This window comes from Triticum dicoccoides, chromosome 6B (genome assembly GCF_002162155.2).
Source record: "Triticum dicoccoides isolate Atlit2015 ecotype Zavitan chromosome 6B, WEW_v2.0, whole genome shotgun sequence".
NCBI lineage: Eukaryota > Viridiplantae > Streptophyta > Magnoliopsida > Poales > Poaceae > Triticum > Triticum dicoccoides.
In genome coordinates, this window is record NC_041391.1 from 533638279 (window position 1) to 533661298 (window position 23020).

The 23020-nt window shown below is 44.7% G+C and overlaps 2 protein-coding genes across 5 annotated transcripts; one reads left to right on the plus strand and one right to left on the minus strand.

The window, feature by feature from the left end:
* The first annotated feature begins 2569 nt into the window (after positions 1-2569).
* LOC119324296 (pectin acetylesterase 8-like) lies at positions 2570-6945 on the plus strand. Of its 2 annotated transcripts, none has more exons than XM_037598074.1 (12): positions 2570-2936; positions 3016-3098; positions 3192-3321; positions 3425-3549; positions 3715-3801; positions 3900-4024; positions 4678-4738; positions 5874-5927; positions 6006-6083; positions 6181-6280; positions 6366-6511; positions 6619-6945. In XM_037598074.1, exons 1-12 carry the CDS (start codon positions 2804-2806, stop codon positions 6715-6717), a joined length of 1221 nt encoding a protein of 406 aa, XP_037453971.1. In that variant the 5' UTR covers positions 2570-2803; the 3' UTR covers positions 6718-6945. The 2 variants fall into 2 exon arrangements, with proteins under 2 accessions (XP_037453971.1, XP_037453972.1); XM_037598075.1 differs by having other exon boundaries at positions 2571-2936; positions 3425-3504.
* Positions 6946-7235: 290 nt separating this feature from the next.
* LOC119324295 (dual specificity protein kinase YAK1 homolog) lies at positions 7236-15917 on the minus strand. Of its 3 annotated transcripts, none has more exons than XM_037598072.1 (18): positions 15192-15915; positions 14177-14376; positions 13670-13823; positions 13484-13593; positions 13315-13384; positions 13147-13229; positions 12965-13046; positions 12828-12868; positions 12591-12713; positions 12262-12406; positions 12048-12156; positions 11269-11357; positions 11005-11079; positions 10553-10627; positions 9671-10467; positions 9451-9591; positions 8021-8283; positions 7236-7512 (listed from the first exon to the last, which is right to left on the minus strand). In XM_037598072.1, the coding sequence occupies exons 1-18, from the start codon at positions 15369-15371 to the stop codon at positions 7433-7435; spliced, it is 2817 nt and encodes a 938-aa protein (XP_037453969.1). In that variant the 5' UTR covers positions 15372-15915; the 3' UTR covers positions 7236-7432. The 3 variants fall into 3 exon arrangements, with proteins under 3 accessions (XP_037453969.1, XP_037453968.1, XP_037453970.1); XM_037598071.1 differs by having other exon boundaries at positions 10550-10627; XM_037598073.1 differs by lacking the exons at positions 7236-7512; positions 8021-8283; positions 9451-9591 and having other exon boundaries at positions 10310-10467; positions 10546-10627; positions 15192-15917.
* Positions 15918-23020: the final 7103 nt, after the last annotated feature.

A 23020-nucleotide genomic window follows, 5' to 3' on the forward strand; every position in this document is an offset into this window, starting at 1 on the left:
CACACCAAAGAGGTCACCATCATACTGGAAGCAGTGACATCACATGACTTATGGATTTGGCATACTTTCTTTGGAATGCCAGGTCCTCACAACGACATCAGCGTGCATCAACGATCTCCCGTGTTCAGGAGGCTTTGTAATGGGGAATCACTATTGTGCAACTACATTGTCAACGGTCGTGACTATAACATATGATACTATCTTGTCGATGGTATCTATCCTCAGTGGGCAGCATTGTGAAGACCATATCTGAACCACACGACAACAAACAAAACCGCTTTGCATCAATGCATTAAGCATCTAGAAAGGATGTGGAAAGGGCATTTCGGAGTGCCTCAAGCTCGTTGGGGAATTGTTCGTGTAGCTGCAACGATGTGGGAATCAGAAACTTTGTGGCAGCTGATGACATGTTGTGTTATTTTTCACAATGTGATTGTCGAGAATGAGGGTGATGGTGTTGCTCAAACCAATGTTTTTGAAGCTCCTGGAGAACAAGTTCAAATCCAGGAAGATCAAGATGCAAACTATGAACTTTTTGCAGATGCACCAGAATCTTCGAGATAATCAGGTACACGCACAGCTGCCCAGTAATCTTGTAAAGTATATGTGAGCCCACAATGAAAACCAAAGAGCTAATGTTTGAGTTATGTACTTCAAATAAATTTTATGTAAGAACTATGTATTTTCATTATCAAGATTTGTTATTTACGCGTGATATTGGCGTGTATGATGAATGTGCATGAATTTGTATGTATTTAAGAGTCTGAATTTGAGATATGTGAATGCCAGACACGAGCCATGAGAGTTCATTCTGATGCGTGCCCGGGCGCGTCCGTGTACGTAGGGGCCGGATTGCTCTTACTCTAATTGGAATTTTACCACGGGTACGTGAGGAATGTATGTATACTCATTGCCATCCCGGCCTCTCCATTCATGGAAAACAAACGTAGGCCGGCACGCACGGCAAGGAGCAGGACTAAGAGCATCTCCAGCCGTTGTGTCCCCAGGAGGCGTTTTTTCGGCCTCCTGGAATGCATCGGCGGATATTTTGCATCTGGGACAAAAAAAATTCCAGCCGTCCCCCACCCGACCGACGAATGCACTGCGCACGAGCCCACGAGCTCGACCGCCGCCGCTCCGTCCTCGTGCCCCGCGTGCCCGGTGAGGAACCCGGCGAGCGTGGACGCGGGCGTGACTCGTGGGGTGACCATGGAGAAGACGACGCCCGCGCACGGCGGGGGGCGATGCTGCTTGCCGGTGAAGCCCGACAGCGGAGGCAACTTGAGGCCGGGGCAGCTTGCCGGTGACTCGCAAACTGGTGAAGGCGCGGACGCGCATGGATGGAGGTGAGGCCCGACGCTGCACACCGTCTCTCGCACCGTCTTGTAGTCGCACCCAGCGCCGCACACCGTCGCGTCCGCGGGGAGCCCCTTGGGCACGCCGAGCGCGTCCACGTCGCCCCCCGAGGCCGCGGGCGAAGGCCAGTACCTGTCACGCTCCATCTACGGTGGCGCCCAGACGAACGTGTCGTCGCCGTACCGCTTCAGCGCGGCGAGCATGGAGATGTAGTTGTTGTTGACGGTGATGGTGTCGTTGAGGTAGCCATGGTGTCGTAGATGGTCCGGGAGAAGTTGACGTACTTGTAGGCGGACCAGCAGTCGTAGAGGTGGAGGAGCGAGGCGGAGGCGGGCATGAGCCCGACGGCGAGGGCGGCGGCGCGAGGCGGTTCGAGGAGAGGGAGAGGGCAGTGAGGCAGTTGGTAGCGGCGGTGGTGAGGTTGACGTTCTTGGAGGAGGCGAGGACGGAGCGCGCGGTGGAGACGGACGGCGGGAGGCGAGGGCGAAGGGGAGGTGGAGGAGGAGGAGAAGGGCGAGGAGGCGAAGGGGAGGAGGCATTGCTGATGCTGGAATCCGGCGCCGACATGAGCTCTTCGAGCACGAGCGGCGGCCTCGCCGCCGCGCCGCCATGGCTCCCCATCTGGCCATGCGCGCTCCGCTCCGTGAGCCCCTCCCCGCCCTGGCCATGCGGGCTCCGCTCCGCAAGCCCCGGCCATGCTCTGCTCCGGCCGCGCGAGCGCGAGCCCCGCCCCGGCCATGCGTGCGCCGCCACGGCCGCGCAAGCCCCGCTCCGGCTGTGTGTGGTAGGTGGTGCCGTGGTGGAAGGAAGAGGAGAGGAGAGAGGAGAAAGAAAGGAGAGAAAGAAGAGGAGAGATGACAGAGAGGGGAGAAAGAGAGGCTGGCAAGTGGGCCGTTGCATACGAAAAAGAGATGCCGGCGTGCCCAGCTGCCTCCTAGGGGACTGGGTTTGGAATGGGCGTGCCGGCCGTAACTTTCGTCAAAACCGACGCAAAACTGGTTCCTGGGACCTTAAGTGGATCATTTTTTGCTTGCCGGCGTCTAAAAATGCGCCTGGGGAGGCTTGTTGAGGGCCTGGCCAGAGATGCTCTAAGGAACCCCCGTGCAGTTGGCATTGGGAAGCTCGAGGCACCTGCGACGTCTGTTCCGCCCCACTCCTCGGTCTTGCCTTTTTGTCCCTACTGCACAAGAGACCATCCTGTGGCTGCGAGATTGGCACGAGACGGCGTCTTCCGTCCGTTCCAGCAGGTCCACGTTCCGGTCTCCCTCCGGCTACCATGCGTTCCACCAGGTAATTTCCGGCCTCCCTCTTACCAGTACCATCGACCATGGTCCATGGCTGGCCGGCCCCTCGTTGGCCGGGCATATATGTATGTATGTATGCGTGTGTTCTTCCCTGACCCTCCACCATCTCTTCCTCCTCACGCTCGCTCCCTGCCGTGGATTCCATGGGGAGCGGAAGCAAGCTCCGTCTCTGGTGCTCGGCGTTCGCCTGCGCGCTGGCGTTCCTCGGGGCGCACGGGGACGACGACCATCTCGTCGACATTACCTACGTCGAGAGCGCCGTGGCCAAGGGAGCAGGTCAGTCTCACCATCGCTGCGCTTCTCGGCATCTCACTTATCCTAGTCTGACGTGTGATCTTGTGAATCGTGCTGCTAGTATGTCTGGACGGGAGCCCCCCGGCGTACCATCTCGACCCGGGCTCCGGCTCCGGGGTGAACAGCTGGTTGGTTCATTTCGAGGTCAGTCAAATTCACTCATCGCCATGGCACTTACTACAGAATTCTGTGCATGCCAAGAAAAATGTGCTGAGCTCGATTCCATGGTGGCGGCAGGGAGGGGCGTGGTGCAACAATGCGATGACCTGCCTGCAACGGTCGCGCACCCCGTTGGGGTCGTCCAAGGAGATGGCCAAGCGGGTTGCTTTCACCGGGATCTTGAGCAACGCGTCGGGTTACAACCCAGGTATACTTCAGTTTCACCACCTGGTCATCCAATCATGTTTATGCTTTTCTTTTTAGTTGGAATTTATGTGCTCAATAATGAGTGCGCAATTTGTCAAAAACAGACTTCTACAACTGGAACAAGGTCAAGGTTCGGTACTGCGACGGCTCGTCTTTCACCGGCGACAAGGAAGAAGTTGATCCTGTGAGCGCATATACTTCATGTTTGCTGCTACCGGCATTAGTACCAGTATGCGTAAAGTCTTTGCTTTATTTTTGCAATCTGAAAATCATTTGGGTGTGTGCATCCTTAGTGTCACTACTTGGTATTGTGCTGTTGGAAAGGCTGGGTACACTTATACTCTTATATCTTCTTGATATATTACCCTTTACCGATTTTTGTAAATATGGACAGAGCACAGAGCTACACTACAGAGGTGCGAGGGTGTGGCAAGCAGTTATAGAAGATCTGCTCGCGAAAGGAATGAACAAAGCTGAAAATGTATGCATTCTTATCAGCACAATATATGCCTGGCATTGGCATGTGACCAAAGAAAATGTAGCAGGCTCTAATTTCCTCCTTTTCCAAGGACGTGGCAGGCTCTGATTTCGGGATGTTCTGCTGGTGGGCTAACTTCGATACTGCACTGCGACAGATTTCATCAGCTCCTGCCAGTGGATGCCAATGTTAAATGCCTTTCAGATGCTGGTTTCTTCATCAACGTGTAAGGCAGAAGAACAAAAGCATGCTACTATCTGTTTTTGCCACTTTGTAGATATTACTAGGCATTGCAATATACTCCCTCTGTTTTTAAATATTTGTTTTTCTAGAGATTTCAACAAGTGACCACATACGAAGCAAAATGTGTGAATCTACACTCTAAAATATGTATATATACATCCGTATGTAGTAGTCCATATGAAATCTCTAAAAAGACAAATACTCCTTCCGTCCCAATTTTTTTGTATACATCCGTATCTAGACAAATCTAAACAAGAATTTTGAGACGGAGGGAGTATTTGGGAATGGAGGGAGTACTCCCTCCGTTTTTATTTAGCTCACATATTAGCTTTGGTCAAAATCAAGCTTTACAAACTTTGACCAAGTTTATAAACAAAAATATTAAGATATACAATAACAAATCAACAATATTAAATTTATTATTGAATGTACTTTCACATCGTATAGATTTATTATGATAAATGTTTATATTGTTTTTTATAAATTTGGTCAAACTTAATGAAGTTTGACTTCAGTCGACTCTAACATGCAGAGCAAACAAAAATAGAGGGAGTACTATATAGAGAGAGAAGAAAGCGTGTTGCCTTTGTGAATGATTAGTTCCTCGTTTAACACTTGTTATCTCTGCTGTTACAGGAAGGACATTACTGGAGCCAACCACGCCGAGGCATTTTTTAGTGATGTGGTCACAACACATGTATGCACGTTCGACGTTCTCTCTACTATGCCATTCTCCGTAAAAAAAAAAAGACCTCTAATTTGCGTTCAATCTCAGATTTGCTCCTAATTTTAAAGTCTGCTCAAATTTGCCCCTCCACTGTTAAGTGCCTTTATAGAAATGCCCTTCTGCGCCGTTATCGTCTGGTCAAAGATAAGCAGGTCCTGAAAAAAATAGCAAAAAAAATCTTAAAAATCTGAAATTTTGTGGGATCAAAGATAATCAGGTTCGCAAGATGCTTACAAACTTTTGTGTTGTTTGGACATTCCAGGAGCTCGTGGCAAAGAAAAAACAGTAGATAAGTATGCTTGTGAACAGTAAATTAAAAAAATGCAAGAAAATTTAAAAATATATGAAATTTTTTGGCATCAAAGAGGCTTGGGTCTGCAAGGTGCGTGCAAAATTTTGTTGTGTTTGGACACTGTAGGAGCTCGTGGAGAAAAAAACAAAATTTGGCTCGGGAAAAGACTTTGGGAAAAATGATTTTTTTTACTAGAGCTCCTCACATGTCATTTGATCACAAAAACTTGCAAGCACCTTGTGCACCCAAGCCTCTTTGATGCCAAAAAAATTCATATTTTTTTGAATTTTCTTGCTATTTTATTTCAAATTTACTGTTCACAAGAGTACAGATTAACTGCTTTTCCTCGCCACGAGCTCCTGAAATGTCCAAATAGCATGAAAATTTGCACGCACCTTGCGCACATGAGTATTTTCGATCTCACAAAATTTTAGATTTTTTTTTTGCTATTTTTTCAGGACGGTCAAAGCTCTTTGACCGGACGGTAACGGTGCAGAAGGACATTTCTGTAAGGGCACCTAACGGCAGAAGGGCAAATTTGAGCAGACTTCAAAATTATGGGCAAATCTGAGTAGGTGGTTCGAGTTTGGGATAGAAATGCAAATGACCCAAAAAAAACTATGTCATGATATATGGAAGTTTCGGGTTTGACTAGAATTCGAATGTAGTGGTGTAAAGTAAAGAGGCGTCGTTAAAAATTATAACAATCACTTCACTTTGTATGAAAAAGGAAAAAAAATGCTTTGCGCCTAGACCTATTCTCTTTTCTCTTGTATATATACTACCTGATTGCATTGTGTGTAAATACCGTAGGGCTCGGCGAAGAATTTGCCATCTTCGTGCACTTCCAAGTTGCCTGCAGGCGTGGTAAGAAAATACTTGCAATGGCTACCACAATTGCACATCTAAACATCAGTAAACAAGCTGCTTCCTCCTTGGATGCAGTGCTTTTTTCCTCAGAACGAGGTGCAGCAGATCCGGACGCCTCTGTTCATCCTAAACGCAGCATACGACTCATGGCAGGTTATCATCTGATAAAGAGCAATGCCTACCTGCAACTGCAATACGCTTGACACTTGCATCCATCAAGCAAGGCATTCATGTTTCGCTGATGTTGCAGGTACGGCACATTCTGGTGCCGGAGGGCTCCGATCCTGGATGGCGAAGCTGCAGGGACGACATAACCCAGTGCTCCGCGAAGCAGCTCGAGACCCTGCAGGGTACGTAGGCATTTTACATACTTGGTCGGTCAGCTATACGTATACTCAGCGGAGAACATACACATACGGTGGTTGGCTGACGCAGGGTTCAGGGACGATTTCCTGGAGGCTCTGGGGGGGAGCTCGTCCACCGGATCCAGAGGGCTGTTCGTCAACTCGTGCTTCGCGCACTGCCAGTCCGAGGTGCAGGACATCTGGTTCGCGCCCGCTTCCCCGGCGCTCGGAGACAGAGTAACAGCAACCCTCTTCCTTCCTCTTGCGCCCTTAGTTGAGTTTCGTCCTTTCCTGGTGTGTGTTAATCTGACGAGAGCTTCCTTCCATGTCTCACTCTGTCGCAGAGAATAGCGGACGCGGTTGGGGACTGGTTCTACGGCCGCAGCGGGTTCCAGAAGACGGACTGCCCCTACCCTTGTGACTCCACCTGCTATACTAACTGACGCACCGCCACCACTAGTGGTGCCTGGTCCCTCCGTGCTCGCAACCAACAAATGGTCTTGGTTCTATTTATACATTATCTTTAATTATACAGGAATAAAAGGTGCAAGTGCCGGCTTCGAACATTAGTTTACAAGTCTAGGCTATTCATCAGTGGTTACGATGTTCCATTGCGATGTCGTGAAATTTATGTTCCACTGCGGTGTTCCATTTACGACAAGTATTTCGGACAGATGGAGTACTAATATTTTGGTCGGATCCACCCTGAATTTACCCCCCAGCTCTGGTTCATCTCCCCCAAACCAAGCACGTGTGACCGAAGACAGCAAGCGCAACACCCGGTAGCCATGACCGGCTCCGTGCCTCCATCGCCACCCAGCATGTCTGAAAATAACAAGGCAGCACCAATGCAGCGAAACACTCAGTAACCATGTTCATGGCAGATTCATGGTAGCACAGCTTCTCACATGGAAAAAACTGGCATCCCACGATGACAAAGAACCGTTAAAAGAAAAGAAACTGAAGTAACAACCACCAAAGAACTGCTGTAATTATAGCCTATAGCTTCATGAATCCGAGTACCACAACAGGACAACAGTCGGAGGAACGCTATGAATCGCAAAATCAACAGCATGTAACCAGCGCAACAAAGAATTGCAAACACAAACAATTTTACGCCATCAATTGGATGGCATTCCTCCAGATCCAAGACAAGGGCTAAAAGATCCTCCCGAAGTCCTTTCTTCCAAAGGACGGCGGCAGCCCACTTGTTGCAAGAGAGTGACCAGCGCTTCCTCCTGCACACAGATAGTTCATTTTGATCAGTATTATGCTTGAAAGACAGATGCACACAAGCCTCTTTCTCCAGTTCCCAAACACATCATGGAAGAAAAAATAAATTGTACTAATAACTTCAAAGCTTCGGTTGTAGGATAAGAGGACCCAATTATAGGTCAATCAGACCCTCAGTCCATAGCTCATACATTGTCATACAAGGTTTGATGCTTAACAGCTACAGTTTTGTGCATCGACAGAAATCATATGCTGGTGGAGTATATTATCAAGTGTCTTTTTGTTATCTGTAGTCCTAAACATTATCACTGTCCTGAAGATTAATAGCAAGACTTCAAGATGTTACAAGTTTGCAACGATGATATCATCTAAGACTGGAATAGAACAAGTTCATACATAGCATTATTACAGAACTCCTGCTTTGCAAGTGGCAGGAACATAATAGCCATGGCAATGTCAACAACAAAATCAATAAAAGACCACCAAGTGCACAACAGTGAAACCATTCATTACCCCAAGGCATCCCTTCAACCATCCGAGGGGGCGAAGTAGAATCTGGCATGCCATATTTGGACCAGGCAGATTGAACATTCTGGAGATTCCCCGTCGGGCGTATAGAGGTGGAATTCATATGGTTGTACCGCTGAAATGGTTGTCCCTGACGACCAGCAAAATTTCGCTGGGAATAATTGGCATGGTTGTAACTATCATAGTTGACGCGGCCTGTTGAATGACCACTCTCTCTGAGAGACGGTGCATGAAATAGGAAGTCATTTCTACAATTGAAACATGAACAAAGAATCAGTGAATATACTTAATGCAGGAGCAGCAGCATCCAGAGTTGGAAAAAAAAAATACCACAGCGGTGTTAATTATCTTTAACTGGCTGACAAATCAGAAAACAAAATATTGAAGCATAAAACTGTTGGGGTGCATGAAATGCTTTAAAATCAACATGTCCCATGAACTAAAGCACAATCATGTTCCATAGTACGGATGTTTCTAACTGACAAAACCATCTCAAACTCTCAATCATAATGGGATATGCCCCGCAAAATATGCATCTGTATAGTGTCAAACCCTGGGGGCTAGCTAAAATGAGAAGACCTGAGAAACCATTTCCTAAACTCTGTATGAAGCATCATTCCATCCATTTCCATAGGAATAGGATATGTGCTGTAAAAGGCGCATCTGTTTACCTCCAACTACTGGGGCATGTATACAAATTGAAAGGACAGGACAAATCATATTACCTCCCTACGTGAAGCATCAATTCCATTTGTTTCAATGGTCGCTAGTTAATTGCGATATCTTCAATTAATAACCTATGAGTGGAGCTTGTTGAAACTTAGTGTTATGGTGTGCAAGATCACATGAAACAGTCATGAGCAGCGTGGCACATGGTGAAAAAACAATGAATGTGCATTACAGATATTGGGACAAGGGGCAGACAGACCTATCTTATCAAATAAGGGGTGATATGCCACTAATAAAAGAGTATCTTATTAGTAAATAATACTCCCCCTGTAAACAAGATCACTATAGTGATCTAAAAGTCTTATATTTGTTTACAGAGGGAGTACCATCTTACTGTTAGGAAAGTAGTATCACTTAGTTTAGATTAGATTTTTATGTTGCATTTGTTATTTCTCAGTCACCTGCTGTAGAAGGCAGTCCCTTTTTTTTGGGAGCCATTAGATCCTATCACCTGGGGCTAACCATCTCTATATAAAGAAATGAGCTACATGCCTACATCCATTATGGGCGAAGCAATCAATCAAACAAGTACTTGTCCTTCACATAGTTTAGTTTCTCTTTCGAGCCTAGTCTCATCTACCCTATGATCTAGCAAGCATAGTGTGTTTCTGGTATTCAAACCCAACAACGTTTAAGGAAGACCCATTGCAGCAACGAAATATCGAGATCTCATCATGCTACAATACCTTTGATTCGAGCCTGCAATATCATGGCTTTGGATATTGGGCAATCTGCCAGACTGGATTGTTCGACCACTTGCATCTCTCAGGTGAACACTGCCTAACTCAGCTGATAGTGAATTATCTTCTTGCAGGAGTGACTCATCGCTGCACATAAAAATCGAATGAAAAGCTAATCCATAGGCTACACTATTTTAAAATAAGTAAATTTAATATGCATGATTACCTATAGTTGGGATCCCAATCAGCTGGATCTGGTACTGATGAAGAGGTTGATGTATCAGCTCGCACATTGGATGAGTGCAAAGGACGGAAATCATTGTAACCAGATGGTTGAACATAACCATGATTGGAAGAAGAGTTTGTGGATAAACCAGTGCTAACACCTATCTGCGGCCTCCAATTATAATGACCAGAATTAGGAAGTGCACCATATGAATAGCCAGAATGTCCTCGAACAAATGCTGAACTGACACTATCTCCATGAGGTCCCTGGATTAGCTGAGATGTGTACTCATGTGGTGGCATTGACATAGGAGGGTGACCAAGATTCCTTCTCCTATTGTATTGGCCTACCACAGCGGCTTTTCCTAATGAGGAGCCATGACTGCCCCTTGCAGGAGAAGTGGCAACATACTTAGCAGTAGCGCTAGTTGGCATTTGCGTTTGGGAATTTGGAGGAGTAAATTGTGATGGACTGCCCCCAAGAGACATAGGACCTGGACCACCAGGACTTAGTCGAATGCCAACACCATGAGAGAGATGAGGCCTTCTTCTAATATCTGGACTAAATCCTAGAAATGTTCCTCCAGCTTGTGACTGTAAATTGAACCCAGAAGGGCCTAGTGGTGAATGATACATGTTAACGTTATTGACATCATAGCTTCCATAGCTGCTTGGAGGACCTACGTTATCATTAAAGCTACCACGGCTACCGAAGCTGCCGCAGCTGCTTCCATATGAAAAGGGCATCTTTGGCGGAAAAATGTTATTGAACGGTAGGGATCTGTTAATGCTTCCAACCTAGAAAAAAATATAAATAATATATTATGGATGTATTCTTGCAAGGTTTCTACTTAATAGAAGCATGAGAGAACATACTTACAACCTGAGGGGAAAGGCCAGCAGCTAGCCAGTGACCTCCTCCAGGATTGTGATCAACTGTTGCAGCACGACCAACAGGCTACAACAAAAAAGGCATAAAGCTTGACTTATAAACTAGAACTGTATGGAAAAGATAGCTCTTGAGGTTCAAATTTTCACAAGTTACCCACCCAACCATTCTGGTATAATGCCACTAAAACCATAAAGAAACTATAACTATAAAAGACATGACACGTCTAAAGGGTGTAAATACAATAATTTTTTCAAGATTGATGGGAAGAAACAATGTTGCATGTACGTGTGACCAGGTGAAGACGGGATATCTAAATCGAGATGCATCTATCCTGTTGACTGAAGCAACCAAAAGTTGTTTGCTACAGCTAATGGTGATTTCACGTCACAGGTTGTTCATGAGAAGAATATGCAGCAAGGTATCTAAAATAGGACCATACTTACAATTACTGGGGTCTCACGGAAAGGCTCATAAGGACCAGTGAAGGCTTCACCAGTTATGAATGGATGATATGAAGCCTGAAATAGATTTTCAAAATTATGAAGCACTTCCATTGATGATTCTTCAAGAACATAAGTTAGAGCTCACAGAAAATCAAACAACTCTAAACTTCGTAAGGATATCAAACAAATTTCAGAGGCAAAATGAATGTAACTTCAAGTACACAAACCAGACAAATAATATCTAACTTTATCATTAGCCAATACCTGCAATGGTGACCATCGCTTATTAGGATCAAACTCAACAAGTCCTCTCAAAAAATCAACCAATGCTAAGCAATCTTCCTTTTCAGTCTCTGCGTAAAAAATAACATATATATGATCGCATTAGCAACTTTATTGTAAGGACCACTGTATTATCATGTAAAAACTACAGCTCCATATGAAATAAATACCCATGCCTCGTCACTAAAGAACTGTATGCTACATGTATAAGCCAGGATTAGTTGTCTATTAACCAAATATGCCCATATGATGACATATAAATTACAAAATGAAATATGAATAACTGTTAAAGCAACCATGTTATTTTTCCCCGAAAGGTACTGGACTCAAATTACAAACATCGGATTAAATGGTTGAAAGGATATATCGAATGTTAGTTTGTGTGTGTGTGTGTGTGTGTGTGTGTGTGTGTGTGTGTGTGTGTGTGTGTGTGTGTGTGTGTGTGTGTGTGTGTGTGTGTTACAAGCTCTTCATATAATTTGCATAGGTGTGTATTTCACTGATATTGCAAGAGTAAGCTAACCATTTTCTACATTGGCCTAATTCCAGGCTATCCCTAGAAACAGAGTAAAAAAACCAAGAATTTTTCATGCTAAGAAGCCACTTGATGTTCAAAGACCACCACACAGAGACCGTAAATAGAAATAGAAACAGTAATGATATATTGTATTGAACATTATTGCGGTAGATCAACCCTAAAATTTATAAACAGGGGTAAAGCCACCCCTATTAATAATAAATAAAAGCATCACTGAACAAACCTGGCAGATTACCCTCATTTAAATTCTTCCAAGGGTACGCGAATATGAGTCTGTCAAGCCTCCCACGAGGGAAATACCATTTCCCTATTTTTGGCTTTTTGGAATCCCTCTGTGTTCAGGATTTAGACAGGGCATGAGTAACACAGTAAATGTATAAAGCATGACATAGAAGTAGTCTTCAGAATAACTTCCAAGTTAAAACCACAGAACTTACTGCTTCAACCTCGTCTTCTGTTAGTACTCTGTATGAACTGCAAAGACCATCATGTGCTTCATTACCAGGATAAATGCTTCCAACATGTTTAAAAAACTTCCTGGTGTTTTTAGCCTCCCTAAGAAGATCATCTGGTGGTTGCCCACTGTACATGTTGAATATTGGTAAATAAAGTATTCTACCATTATTGAACACCTACTAACTGAAGTGAAAACAGCTCAACCAGCTAACACGTAAACACCTAATATCGTATAAAGAATTTATCTGCAAACAGCTGGTAGGAAAATAAGAAAACAAGAGATTAAGATTTTCAATAAAAAAGAACTTACCCGACAATCTCAATCATACGGCTAAGGACATCGTATTCTGATGCTCCGGGAAATAAAGGTAGACCTATATAAAGTTCAGCAACTATGCAGCCAAATGACCACATATCAATGGCGGTAGTGTATCTAGCACTTGTTAAGTGTACAAGCCCACAAGCTAAAATCACAAACTATGCATTGTAAGATGTTTGTGTGGCTACTGTTAAATGTATTTGCTATTAGAGATGTTCAATAGGATACGGATAGCCAAGAAGCACTTCAGGTGACCTGTAATAACGGCTCTGGAAAAGGAAGAAAATACAAGCTTGACTTCATAATTCATACCAATTCATATTAATAAAATGAACTTTAGACTGATGAGTGAGTTCAAATAAAACCTGGATATACGAGTAAATCGTTTTACCCTCCATGCACGCTGATCCAAAATCAATTACTTTAACTCCAGCTGCTGAGTTTACTCTGCAAAGGTCACCTCAGCCATCAAACTTAGCATTGTTGAAAGTGGTAGTACACAGAAGGTGTACAAACAAAGTGCTTATTTTGATGGGAAGCAACTCACTTCGGTGTTATGAGGATATTTTCCGGTTTTAGATCACAATGAATAATTCCAGCACCTTTCATGACAATCAATGCATCCAATATCTAAAAGTAATACATAATAGGTAATATGGCAACAATGGCAACAAACACATATAAAATACATGCAGGATAAGAAAAGGATACCTACCTGTCTTGAGAAAGTACGGACAAATTGCAGTTGCAGACCTCTTAAGTTGTTCTTTTTCAACAGCTCGTACCTGCAAAGTTGGAGTTTATGTTACCACATGAATCGAAACTAACACGGGGCTTATCTATAAAATATAATAGTAAAGGCAGGTTTAATGGAAGTTACTTACAGGTTATGACCAAGCATTTCAAATGTGATGCACAAATGATTTTTCCATGGAAAAAAATCCAGCATCCGGACGATGTGGTGCTGATCATCAGGATCAAATTTGTCATTTAGCTGCAAATACATGAAACCAGTGTTGTGATGCCAATATTTTCAACAAAATAAGTAAACCCTAAGTAGATTACCATACCATGCTCAACAATGAGACTTCCATGATAGCCTGCTGATAAAAGGCAGGCTGGTTTTTTATAACCTTCACTGCAACATAACTGTTGGTTTCTGCATCCCAGCATTTAGCAACCTGCCCAAAGGTACCTTGGCCAAGCATTTCTTCGACAATGTACCTTATTACCAAAAAATAATGCCAAATGAAATGATGAAGCATAACTTAAACAATCTGAATCCTGAGATGAGCAGTTGTGGAAAAAAAGTTGAACCGGCTAGATCTACCAGACAAGTTCTACAAATTGAAAGAAGAAACCAAATATTGCGACAGACCTTCAGATATATTTCTTCTTTCACATACCTTGACTTCTTAATTCTCATAAATAATGGGGCCCTCCAAGTATTCATAGATATTTCTAACTTATAAAAATCAACTTCTTGCAAAAGTGAATTTGTGTGCTAAAAGTGTATGAAGTAACCAACGAGAAACAAAAATGTTAAAGCTGGTACACTGGAAAATAACTAAACTAACCTCCGGTCTGACTTCTTATTAACCAATTCCAAGTTGACATACAAGATTAGGTCAGAATTTGCATTATCAAGGCCATCATTGTGAACAGGAACTGCAGGACTGGTGAGGAAGTGCTTGGGATTTAGTGAATCTACGTAATTAAACTCAGGATTGCATTTTTCAAAAGTTTGGACGATGTCTCTGGTCAATCTTGCAACAATCTGCAGGAATAAACAATTGATTCAGAGTTGGTATATCAGAGGTATATGGGCATGTGGTGCATATGAACAATGGTAACAAACTGAATTATAAATGCAATCCATCTTCTGTCCCATAACACACTAATAGAGATCAGCAACAGTGTTAAAGGATGTTCTTATAGCATTGCATTATACGTTGGATGGTATATGCAGGTTTGCATTGTCCAATGATCCATATTTTCTAAAAGAGATATCAACTACAAGTAGGATCCTGACACACTTTTAGTTGTGCACTTGCGTAATATTTCCCAGTCACTTATACTTGGAATCTCTTTACACTCATGATGGATTGGAATAGCAAGTCAAGCAAACAAAACATGTATATTATATATAACTCAACACTGAATGATTGTTGCAGAAAAAATAGGTGTGGTTAATGAATGGGAATGCTAATTGTAGTCAGAAATGAGGTTTGCCTCTGATTAATCAAAAGACAATTTGAGCAGACGACACTGCTCCAGCTGGTCATACTTTTAGTTGCCTGAAGCGTGCGTCCAAGCATCAGGAAAAAGGCAAAGGCAGCAGCAGCAGGAACGGTGCTGATTCGAGTAGTTCAAGTCACCGAAGTTTAAGATGTAGTATTGGTTTCTTAAGCTGTAACGGTTTCTTACGAGCATTTCATTCTAATTAATTTCCAACTACGACGACCTCTGTGAATCGCTCAATCCAATTGACAGTTCAAATTCAGCACGGTGATCCCGAGAATAGCTCCAAAAGGGAAAGCAAGCAAGCATCTTTTGTTAGCCCCGTGAGAGGGGAAGGTGTAGGAAACGTACAGGCCTCTTCCTGACGGCGCGTAGATTGCTTGAACGGGCGGCAACCCCATTGCCCCGGGCGGACGGCGCCTCCGCCCGGTCGCCCACCACCGCAGCAGCGTAGGACCGGAACACTGTGGACTTGGTCGGCGCCCACGGCGGCGGCCCCGCCGCCTTCCTCTCCCTCCCAGTCTCCTCCATTCGCCTAACGCAACCACCTCCCAACAGGCAGGCGCAAAGCGCCCGCAGAGATAAGTGCCCAACGACAACAGCAACAACAACACGTCAGCCCAACCCGCACCAGCCCAGGCTCCTGTTGGGATCACGGCAGCGCACTCCGAAGCAGAAGCGGCAGCAGCAGCAGCAGCAGACTAAGCGGCCGCCGGCGGAGTAAAGCTGCATCCTATGAAGCGGCCATCGCCCAATGCTACTCCGGCCCGCGGCCCCGCCGATCCGATCTCCCCGGCCCTCCGCCTCCTCCTCTCGCCGCTCGGGACTCCCCCGGGCGGCGCCAACGGCTCGGAGCCGGACCGAATTGGGCGGGTAGGGTTTTGGGCCGAGGACGACGGGCTGCTCGTACCCGCCGTACTCGGGGCGGCGGCGGCGGGGAAGTGGAGGTGGTGGAGCAGTGGGGAATTTGGAGCGGGGCGGCGAGTCCCAATCCCCTCCTCCTCCTGCTCCTCCCTCTTTCGTCTCTTTTCTTCCTTTCCTTCCTCGTCTCCGTCACCTCCCCTCGACTCTGTGGTTTTTTTTCCGATCGCCTTCTTTCCAGCTAATATATATACACACGTCTGGATTTTAATTACTGCGGTTAAGCAGTGGAGTTGTAACACGGCCCCAGTGGCAACGGCCTGCAATTATCAACTTCGCCGCTAAGCACCGCTGTCATCGCGTGCTAGGCCGCGCAACGTCACTGTGCTAGTGCGAGCGTGGCCGTCCGATCTGTTCATCGTGCGGCTTTAAATGGTGGAGAAACAAGATATGTTCCATTTATTTCCGCCGAAAGGGTTGCGCGGAAAGATATTCATATATATCTGGTATGACTTGCCGTCTGTGGGCTGCCGGTCACGTAAACAAGTAAATGGCGAGCAATGAATGGCGAAAGATCGGGAAACGCATATGTTGGGCCGGCGCATTTTCTAAAGATGTGCAATGATCGAGCCATCAAGATAGATGGATAGACGTGGAGCAATTTCCGAGTGCGTTACGAGATGTGTAATGGCCGATTCTTCAAGATAGATGGATCGAAAAGGGATTTCCGGATGCTTACAAGATCATGCAATGGTTGAATCTTCAAGATAGATGGATAGATGAGAAGTAATTCCTGGATTTTAATTACTGCAGTTAAGCAATATGATTATAAACACAGTCCAGTGACAACGACCCACAATCATCAACGTCGTCATGCTAAGCACTGATGTCTTCGTGTGTTAGGCAGTGGAACGTCACTATACTAATGCGAGTGTGGCCGTCCGATCAGTCCATCGTGCGGCTCTAAATGGTCAAGAAGTAATATATGTTCCATTTATTTCCGCCCGAAAGGGCTGCGTTGAAAGAGATTCATATATATCTGGTATGACTCGCCGTTGGTGGGCTGGCGGTCACGTAAACAAGTAACTGACGATCAATGAATGGCGAAAGATCAGGAAACGCATACGTTGGGCCGGCGCATTTTCGGAAGATGTGCAATGATCGAGCCATCAAGATAGTTGGATAGACGTGAAGCAATTTCCGGGTGCATTACGAGATGTGTAATGGCTGATTCTTCAAGATAGATGGATCAAAAGGGAATTCCGGATGCTTACAAGATCGTGTAATGGGTGAATCTTCAAGATAGATGGATAGACGAGAAGTAATTTCTGGATTTTAATTGCTGCAGTTAAGCAATAGGATTATAAACACGGTCCGGTGAAAACGGCCCAGAGTCATCAACGTCGCCATGTTAAGCACCGCTGTCATCGTGTGTTAGGCAGTGGAACGTCACTATACTAATGCGTGTGTGGCCGTCCGATTTGTCCACCGTGCGACTCTAAATGGTCAAGAAATAATATATGTTTCATTAATTTTCTGCCGAAAGTGTTACGCTGAAAGATATTCGTATGTATCTAGTATGACTCGCCGTCGGTGGGCTGGCGGTCACGTAAACAAGTAACTCACAATCAATGAATGGCGAAAGATCGGGAAATGCATATGTTGGGCCGGCGCATTTTCTGAAGATGTGCAATGGTCGAACCATCAAGATAGATGGATAGACGTGAAGCAATTTTCGGGTGCGTTACGAGATGTGTAATGATCGATTCTTCAAGATAGATGGATCGAATAGGGATTTCCGGATGCTTACAAGATGGTGTAATGGTTGAATCTTGAAGATAGATGGATAGACGAGAAGTAATTCCTCGATTTTAATTATTGCAGTTAAGCAATGGAATTGTAAACACAGTCCAGTGACAACGACCCACAATCATCAACGTCGCCATGCTAAGCACCGCTGTCATCATGTGTTAGGCGGTGGATCACTATACTAATGCGAGTGTGGTCGTCCGATCTGTCCATCGTGCGGCTCTAAATGGTCGAGAAATAATATATGTTTCATTTATTTGTTGCCGAAAGTGCTATGCTAAAAGATATTTATATATATTTGGTATGACTCGGTGTTGGTGGGCTGCCGGTCACGTAAATGAGTAACCGGCGAACAATAAATGGTGAAATATTGGGAAACGCGTATGTTAGGCCAGCACATTTTCTCGATATGTGCAATGATAGAGTCATCAAGGTGGATGGACAGACCAGAAGCAATTTTCGGGTGCGTTACAAGATGTGTAACGGTCGGTTCTTCGAGATAGATGGATAGATGAAAAGGGATTCCCAGATGGCTAAATGTTCATGATAGATGGATAGACGAGAAGTAATTCCCAGATGCGTTACAAGATGTGTAATGATCGGGCCATCATGATAGATGGATAGACAAGAAGTAATTCCCGGGTGCGTTACAAGATGTGGTGTTGTCGATCCTTCAAGATGCATGGATAAATGAGAAGGGATTTTCGGGTGCGCTACAAGATGAGTAATGGCTGGATCTTCAATATAGATGGATAGACGCGAAGTAATTCTCGGAAGCGTTAGTAGAAGTTTAATGATCAAGTCTTTAGGATAGATGGATAGACAAACAGGGATGTGTTACAATATGTGTAATGGCCAAGTCTTAGTGATAGATGGGTAGATGGAAAGTGGCTAGTGTCCATCAGTTACTAAGCTTCGAGTCACATTCACGTCATCCACGATGAGTCGATGGCGCCTAGAGTTGAGTTTCGATTGCCACTCGTGTCATAAATAGGTAAATGACAAATTGGCACCGTAAATTAGAAGATTGTTGGGTCATACTAATGCATTGTAAGATAGAGGATACCTGGGAGTTATTATCGACGGTTGCTATGTACATCATGACTATGCCTCATGATATGTATCAATGTCATCACATCTGACCTAGAGTTAAACTTTGCAATGCCCTTCACGTAAGAAAAGGTAAACGACATGAAGATGCAAGAGATAGAAGGATCAATGACTTGACCGCAAACGTACAAGATATGGTTCTATCCCGAACATAGTGTTAGGGCGGGCTTAGGCCCAATCCTAGGAAGTCTCTAGGTCTGGTCCAACCTAACTGCTCACACACACACACACACACACACACACACACACACACTCACTCACTCACAACACCCACACACATTATTCGGGGCATACTAGAGAACTATGTGCGACCCAACACCCCTAGGCCTAGCTTAGCCACATTTTTTGTGTGTCCCTAGGGCCGCCACTAGGTCGAACCGCACAACAAGGATGGCAAGTACTCTCCTTGAGAATGATAACATATATCGTGAGGCAAAAGGAATTATGCATACACTCAACATTTTCTATATTCAGTGACAAAAACTCTGGCGACAAAACATGAAACGTCATCAAAGATCATTTTTCGTGACGGTCCACCATCACGAGGTTCCCTCCCCCGGTGAGTCGAGAAGCCGACACAACGAGGTTAACGTGGCTACGACGCTACGACAAGGTGAACGCGGCTGCGAGGGCACGGCAAGGCTACATGCCATAGTTGAAGGGAGAAGTCATGTGTGGACTGCGACAGCATGAAACAGGGGCGATTTCAGGTGAGATCTATTTACTAAAAAACATCGTACCAAATAGCAGATGTGTTCTATTTACTTTTCATGTTGTGTAGGCAATGGATCATGGTGGGATTGCTCATGGAACGGTGTTGACGTCACCATACATGGCTGTCATGAATCATTTATGGAATTCGTGCTTGCTCACAACAACGGGTGAAGATATGTTGTATCCATGCAAAAATTACCGTAGTGGGATTCACGAAACTATTGATGTTGTCAGATGTCACTAGTATGCTCAGGACCTATACGAGGTAGATCTATGTGAAGGAAATATGCCCTAGAGGCAATAATAAAGTTCTTATTTTATATTATATTTCCTTATTCATGGTAAAGGTTTATTATTCATGCTAGAATTGTATTGATCGGAAACTTAAATACATGTGTGAATACATAAACAAATACCGTGTCCCTAGTAAGCCTCTACTAGACTAGCTCGTTGATCAAAGATGATTAAGGTTTCCTAACCATAGACATGTGTTGTCATTTGATAACGGGATCACATCATTACGAGAATGATGTGATGGACAAGAACCATCCGTTAGCTTAGCATAATGATTGTTCAGTTTATTGCTATTGCTTTCTTCATGTCAAATACATATTCCTTCGACTATGAGATTATGCAACTCCCGGATACCAGAGGATTACCTTGTGTGCTATCAAACATCACAATGTAACTGGGTGATCATAAATAAGCTCTACAGGTATCTCCGAAGGTGTTTGTTGAGTTAACATAGATCGAGATTATGATTTGTCACTCCGAGTATCGAAGAGGTATCTTTGGGCCCTCTCGGTAATACACATCATAAGCTTGCAAGCAAAGGACTAAGGAGTTAGTCACGAGGTGATGTATTACGTAACGAGTAAAGAGACTTGCAGTAACGAGATTGATCTAGATATGAAGATACCAACGATCGAATCTCGGGCAAGTAACATACCGATGGACAAAGGGAATTACGTATGTTGTCATAAGGATTAGACCGATAAAGATCTTCATAGAATATGTAGGAGACAATATGGGAATCCAGGTTCCACTAATGGTTATTGACTGGAGAGGTGTCTCGGTCATGTCTACATAGTTCTCGAACCCGTAGGGTCCGCACGCTTCACGTTTGTTGACGATATAGTGTTATATGAGTTATATGTGTTTGGAGACCAAATGTTGTTCGGAGTCCTGGATGATATCACGGACATGACGAGGAGTCTCGAAATGGTCAAGAGGTAAAAACTGATATATAGGACGATGGTATTTGGACACCGAATTGTTTCGGGATGTACCGGGAAGGAATTGGGTTATCGGAAGGGGTTCCGGGCACCCCAGGAAAGTTATGGGCCTTATGGGCCAAACGAGGGAACAGACCAGCCCACAAGGGGGCTGGTGCGCCCCCTCCCTTGTTTGGCCAGCCCTAGGGAAGGAAAAGGGGGAGGGCTGGCCCCTCCTACCTTTCCCTCTCATGGGAGATAGGAAAGGGGGGGGGCGCCACCCTCCCCTGCCTCCCGCACTCCAAATAAGGAAAGGGGGGCGCGGCTTGGGAGGGACCCCAAGTAGGATTTCTCTTACTTGGGCACCTCCTTTGGATGCTCCTCCCTCCCTCCCACCTATATATATGTGGGAGGGGACGCCTAGCACATAACAGACAATTGCCTAGCTGTGTGCGCCCCCCCTCCACCGTTTACACCCCGGTCATATTTTTCGTAGTGCTTAGGTGAAGCCTTACGAGGATCACTTCACTATCACCGTCACCATGCAGTCGTGCTGCCGAAACTCATCTACTACCTCGCCATCTTGCTGGATCAAGAAGGCGGAGGACGTCACCGAGATAAATGTGTGCAGAACATGGAGGTGTCGTACGTTCGGTACTTGATCGGTTGGAGCGCGAAGAAGTTTGAATACATCAATGGCGTTGTTAAATGCTTCTGCTTACGATCTATGAGGATACATAGACACACTCTCCCCTCTCGTCTCTTTGCATCTCCATGGTTAGATCATTGCTGTGTGTAAATTGTTTTTCTTTTCCATGCAACATTTCCCAACAGTGGTATCAAAGCCAGGTCTATACGTAGATGATATGCACGAGTAGAACACAAGGAAGTTATGGGCGGTGATTGTCATATTGCTTACCACCAACGTCTTATTTTGATTTGGCGGTATTGTGGGGTGAAGCGGCCCGGGCCAACCTTACATGTCCACGCACATGAGACTGGTTCCACCGACTGACATGCAACTAGTTTTGCATACAGGTGGCTGGCGGGTGTCTGTTTCTCCTACTTTAGTTGAATCGAATTTGGCTACAGCCGGTCCTTGAAGAAGGTTAAAACAACAAACTTGATGAAACGTCGTTGTGGTTTTTGTGTAGGTAAGAACGGTTCTTGCTAGAAGCCCATAGCAGCCACGTAAAACTTGCAACAACAAAGTAGAGGACGTCTAACTTGTTTTTGCAGGGCATGTTGTGATGTGATACGGTCAAGACATACATTATTGTATGAGATGATCATGTTTTTTAAATTACTGGCAACCAACAGGAGCCTTATGGTTGTCTCTTTAATGTATGAAATGCAAATGCCATGTAATTGCTTTACTTTATCACTATGCGTTAGCGATGGTTGTAGAAGCAATAGTTGGCGAGATGACCACGACGCAACGATGGAGATCAAGGTGTCGAGCCGGTGATGATGGAGATCTTGATGATGCTTTGGAGATTGAGATCAAAAGCACGAGATGATGATGGCCATATCATGTCACATATTTTGATTGCATGTGATGTTTATCTTTTATGCATCTTATTTTACTTAGAACGACGGTAGCATTATAAGATGACCCCTTCACTAAATTTCAAGATATAAGTGTTCTCCCCGAGTATGCACCGTTGCTACAGTTTGTCATTTCGAGACACCACGTGATGATCAGGTGTGATAGACTCTACGTTCACATACAACTGGTGTAAGACATTTTTACACATGCAGAATATTTGGGTTAAACTTGACGAGCCTAGCATGTACAGACATGGTCTCGAAACACTAGGGACCAAAAGGTCGAACATGAGTCATATAGTAGATATGATCAACATAGAGATGTTCATCATTGATGACTACCCCATCTCACGTGATGACCGGACATGGGTTAGTTGATTTGGATCATGTATCACTTAGACAACTTGAGGGATGTTGATTTAAGTGGGAATTCATAGTAATTTGATTAACTGAACTTAATTTATCATGAACTCAGTCCTGATAGTATTTGCATATCTATGTTGTAGAGCAATAGCTCGCGATATAGCTCCCCTATTTTTGATATGTTCCTAGAGAAAAATAAGTTGAAAGATGATAGTAGCAATGATATGGACTGGGTCTGTGGTCTGAGGATTATCCTCATTGTTGCACAGAAGAATTATGTCCTTGATGCACCACAAGGTGACAGACCTATTGGAGGAGCAGATGCAGACGTTATGAACGTTTGGCAAGATCGATATGATGAGTACTTAATAGTTTAGTGCGCCATGCTTTACGGCTTAGAATCGGGACTTCAAAAACGTTTCGAATGCCACGGAGCATATGAGATGTTCCAAGAGCTGAAATTGGTATTTCAGACTCATGCCCATGTCGAGAGGTATGAGACCTCTTACAAGTACTTTGCCTATAAGATGGAGGAGAATAGATCAACCAGTAAGCATGTGC